The sequence below is a fragment of the Perca fluviatilis genome, chromosome 21 (assembly GCF_010015445.1).
Source record: "Perca fluviatilis chromosome 21, GENO_Pfluv_1.0, whole genome shotgun sequence".
Classification (NCBI taxonomy): domain Eukaryota; kingdom Metazoa; phylum Chordata; class Actinopteri; order Perciformes; family Percidae; genus Perca; species Perca fluviatilis.
In genome coordinates this window covers 1283139-1287212 of record NC_053132.1, presented here as the reverse complement: position 1 = coordinate 1287212, position 4074 = coordinate 1283139, and the positions used below count along the sequence as shown (strand labels likewise).

General features: G+C 37.8%; 1 protein-coding gene across 1 annotated transcript; it reads left to right on the top strand.

The window, feature by feature from the left end:
- LOC120551400 (interferon-inducible GTPase 5-like) lies at nucleotides 1–2536 on the top strand. The gene is made up of 3 exons (XM_039788824.1): nucleotides 1–69; nucleotides 512–1081; nucleotides 1436–2536. The coding sequence occupies exons 2-3, from the start codon at nucleotides 520–522 to the stop codon at nucleotides 2071–2073; spliced, it is 1200 nt and encodes a 399-aa protein (XP_039644758.1). The 5' UTR covers nucleotides 1–69; nucleotides 512–519; the 3' UTR covers nucleotides 2074–2536.
- The last annotated feature ends 1538 nt before the right edge of the window (nucleotides 2537–4074 follow it).

Here is a 4074-nt window from a genome sequence, read left to right as displayed (position 1 = left end):
AACTGAACAACGCTATACAGAATTTAAACTTTCCTGCTGAGTCGCAACGTTCCTCAAGTACCTCAGACGGTAAGACATATATTTACAGTTTCACATTACACTGTATTGTTTATGTCTGTTAAAGCTTCATCTGTTTAATATTCAGTCAATATTTGTGACTTTCCTGTCGTATCACTGCATATTTGTCTTATGTTAACACACTTTGCACTGTTCTTTGTATTAGTAGTCTTGTGTAATGAGGTCACTATGACTAAGACACAATGAATACATTACTGAATTCTTTTTAGCATGTTTTAATGTTTTTTGCTGCCCATAAAAGAAATAACTGACTTCTGGCAACAGTTTAGCTTTTGGATATATACTGCACAAGTTATGTAAATGCAATCGCCCAACTTTTACTTACTTACTTCTTACTATTGTAATGAATGATTAGATGAGGGTAAGCTTTTATATGCTGCAATTCCCCAAATCAAAATAGCTCAATGATTTTCAGTTTTTTCTTATTTTTCAGGAAGTGCTATGGATAATCCACATGATGATGAACAAATAGCAGAAATTAAAAAAGAACTGCAAACCAATGGATGCGTTTCAGCCGCTGCAAAGATCCAGACTTATTTGGACGAACTGGATAATATTCAGCTAAATATTGCAGTCACAGGAGAGTCTGGTTCTGGTAAATCCACCTTGGTTAATGCCTTTAGAGGCATACACAACAGCGAAACAAAAAAAGCTGCCCCTACTGGTGTTAAAGAAACCACCATAAAAGTTACACCATACCCCCATCCAAATTATCCCAATGTTACACTTTGGGATCTTCCTGGTATCGGCACCACCAAGTTTCCAGCTGACAAGTACCTGAAGCTTGTTGAATTCAAAAGGTTTGACTTCTTCATCATCATCTCAGCTGATCGCTTCAGAGAAAATGATGTGAAGCTCGCTCAAGAGATTCAGAAGATGGGAAAGAAGTTCTACTTTGTTCGCTCAAAGATTGACCACAACATACGTGATGAAGAAGAATCTCAGGGGTCAGAGTTCAACGAAGAAGAGACCCTTAAAGAAATAAGGGAGGACTGCATTCAAGGTAAGACTGAGGTTGGGTGGATATTTACAGATGCCTAAAACTTAAAAGTCATACAGTACGCAACAAGGGTCACAAGTAGACACTTTGATTTTATGAGAGGACAAGATAATAACTTTACACATTGGCTATGTTAACAGGTCATACAATTAATCATATGAACACTGGCAGAGCCCCATAATGAGGGTCTGTTGGCTTGACTGCTCATCTGAACAAATATTTCTACTGTAAACGACCTACCTGTCTTTGAGTTGGGCCTGCAGAGGGTTTCTGGGAAGTGTAGGCTTAAGAGGTTATTTCTCAGTTTGTTTCAATTTCATCATGTGAAGTTAACTTCCTGTTCTCTTTGTGACGCAGGTCTTAAAGGATGTGTTCAGTCTCCAAAAGTCTTCCTGGTGTCCAGCTGTAAACTCCACCTGTATGATTTCCCTCTGTTAGAGAAAACCTTTCAGGAAGAACTTCCTGCACAGAAGAGGGATGCTCTGCTGTTGGCTTTGCCCAATATCAGTCGAGAAATAATCATAAAGAAGAAAGAAGCTTTACAGGCAAGAATAAAGTACCTTGCCACTATGTCTGCACTCGGAGCAGCTGTACCAGTTCCTGGGCTTTCTTTTGCTGCTGATATGGCCATGATGGTTACTACCATTAGAAAATACCAAGCTACCTTTGGTCTTGATAGCGAGTCACTGCAGCGTCTTGCTCAGACTGTAGGTAAGCCTTTGGATGAGCTCAGATCAGTGATGACATCACCACTGGCTGGAAAAGAAATAAACAAAGATCTTATCATTAAGATACTGTGCTCTTCTGTGGCTTTCCTTTCATTAATGACAGCAGAGGAAGGGTCTAGATTTATTCCATTTTTTGGAATCCCAGCAGCAATGGGCCTCTCTTTTGTCTCCACATACCAATCTCTCAACATGTTCCTCGACATGCTTGCTGAGGATGCACAGAAGGTATTGGGTTTGAATCTATCTATGATATCACACTGGGTTTGAACACCCCAGTGTGATATCATAGATAGATTGGTCTTTATTGTCATTGTGCTCAAAGTATAATGACAATATGATTTCCAGCTCTTCAGTAGATTTAGTAATAGTGACAAGGTTTTTGGTGGTGAGGTAGCAGCATAAGGGGTTGTTAGTGTGAATGAGTTATGCAATGTTTCAGTCTTTGGCATTATGGGGAAGACAGTCACCTTATGGGATTATTAGGTGAACATTTCAAACTTAGTCTGCAAAGCAAAACCAACACCTTGAGCAAATAATGACGCTAACGGTGTAAATACTGAATGTTAATCTGAATGAAATGAAGGGATTTGAAAAATCTAATAAAATGTTCTTTGACATTAGCTACAATTTGTGATTTTGTCATAACATGAAATGATTTGAAACTAATTTACTTGCACTTGATTCTTGCTTTTAGGAGTCTGTAACTTCATGGTTGAATGAACTTAATGGATATAGCATCAGCTAAATGTCATGTGATGAATGTAATAAAGGTTTTTGAGTTATCAAATAAAATGTTCATTGAAATGAGCTGAAATGTGTTATTTTGTTAATACTTGACACGAAATGAATTATCATGTTACATAGCAGAAGGTTGAACAAACACAGAATATCCTGGTAATTCACCGCCATCTAGCAGACATATGTTGTCATTACATCAGACCATCTTTAAAATGGTCAGCAAGTCAATACTCCAGTCATTTCATAACTGTTTCATCCAATCCACCCTCACCTTCAGATTATTGGCATGGTTTGGTTCCCTGACTGAGTTGAACAAATGTCCCCTCAACAGAATCATAAAGATGAGCAGGAAGATCATTGGACAACCCCAGACTCTCTCACAACCATATTTGATAAACAGACCATCCTGACATCCAGACTTCGACCTATTCTCCCTACCCTCTACTCCTACCCTCAGGGTTTTTAGTTTCTTTTAGTATTTCTCTGGTATGATTAATATGGACTGTGTATTGTTGGATGTTGTGTCTGAATGTGTCTGACCATAAACAAAGTTCCCTCACAGGAAAAATAAAGTTATTTTGATTTGATTTTGATTTGAATGGCAGCCTCAGCAAATGTACACTTGAATATTATTAAATATCTGTTATCTCCATTCATTCATCTTCTTCTTCAAAGATCCTCCAGTGCTTTTAAAGCTCAACAACATCAGACATCTCCTGTGTTGATCAGTTTAACAATCTTCACACATGCAAACATCGTTGACTGTAATTACTGTAAAAATTGGTATTACCAAAACTCTTTCAGCATAAAAGTTCATAAAACTATCTCCATTTTAATAGGAAAGAATATTGTTGTATTGTCACTTTACTAGGTTTACTTTCCCAAATTCCTGTTTAAGATTTATTTATTAGGATAATGCACATTAATCAACATCTCTGTAAATGTGACAGTGCTGGCTAATTTGGCCGTTGTCCTAGTTAAAGTGCTCATATTATGCTCATTTTAAGGTTCATAATTGTATTTAGAGTGCCAGAATAGGTATGCATGGTCTAGTTTTCAGAAAACACCATATTTTGTGTTGTACTGCACATTGCTGCAGATCCTCTTTTCACCCTGTGTGTTCAGGTCTCTGTTTTAGCTACAGAGTGAGACCTCTCCTCTTCTGTAAGATCTTTGTTGGCAGTCGCACATGCTCAGTAGCAAGGTAAGGATCTCATTAGCTTTTGGTAATAAGGTAGTGTCTCCAAACTGATTTTTTAAAAGTAAGTGCTGTAGTACAACCAGCAGGAGACAAGTTATAATTGAGGTAAGTTTGGAGACATTTCCTAATTTAATCATAAAATGAATAGATATTTTTGTGTTGGTGTTGTTGTTTGTAGATGGTCTATAAGCACTCGTCTTACTGCAGTCTCACCGCCGTTTGCTACTAGAGACCAGTGTTATTTCCCCAGGTCGGAGGAGAGCTACAAATTTAGTTTGTAGCTCATTGTTTACCTTACTACGTTAGGAAAGATGCATCCAAAATGAAGG

Excerpts from the sequence above, each read along its gene's own strand:
- LOC120551400 (XM_039788824.1), top strand. The coding sequence starts at position 520 with ATGGATAATCCACATGATGATGAACAAATAGCAGAAATTAAAAAAGAA. Across the intron at positions 1,082-1,435 it reads AAGGGAGGACTGCATTCAAG|GTCTTAAAGGATGTGTTCAG; the intron begins GTAAGACTGAGG and ends TTTGTGACGCAG.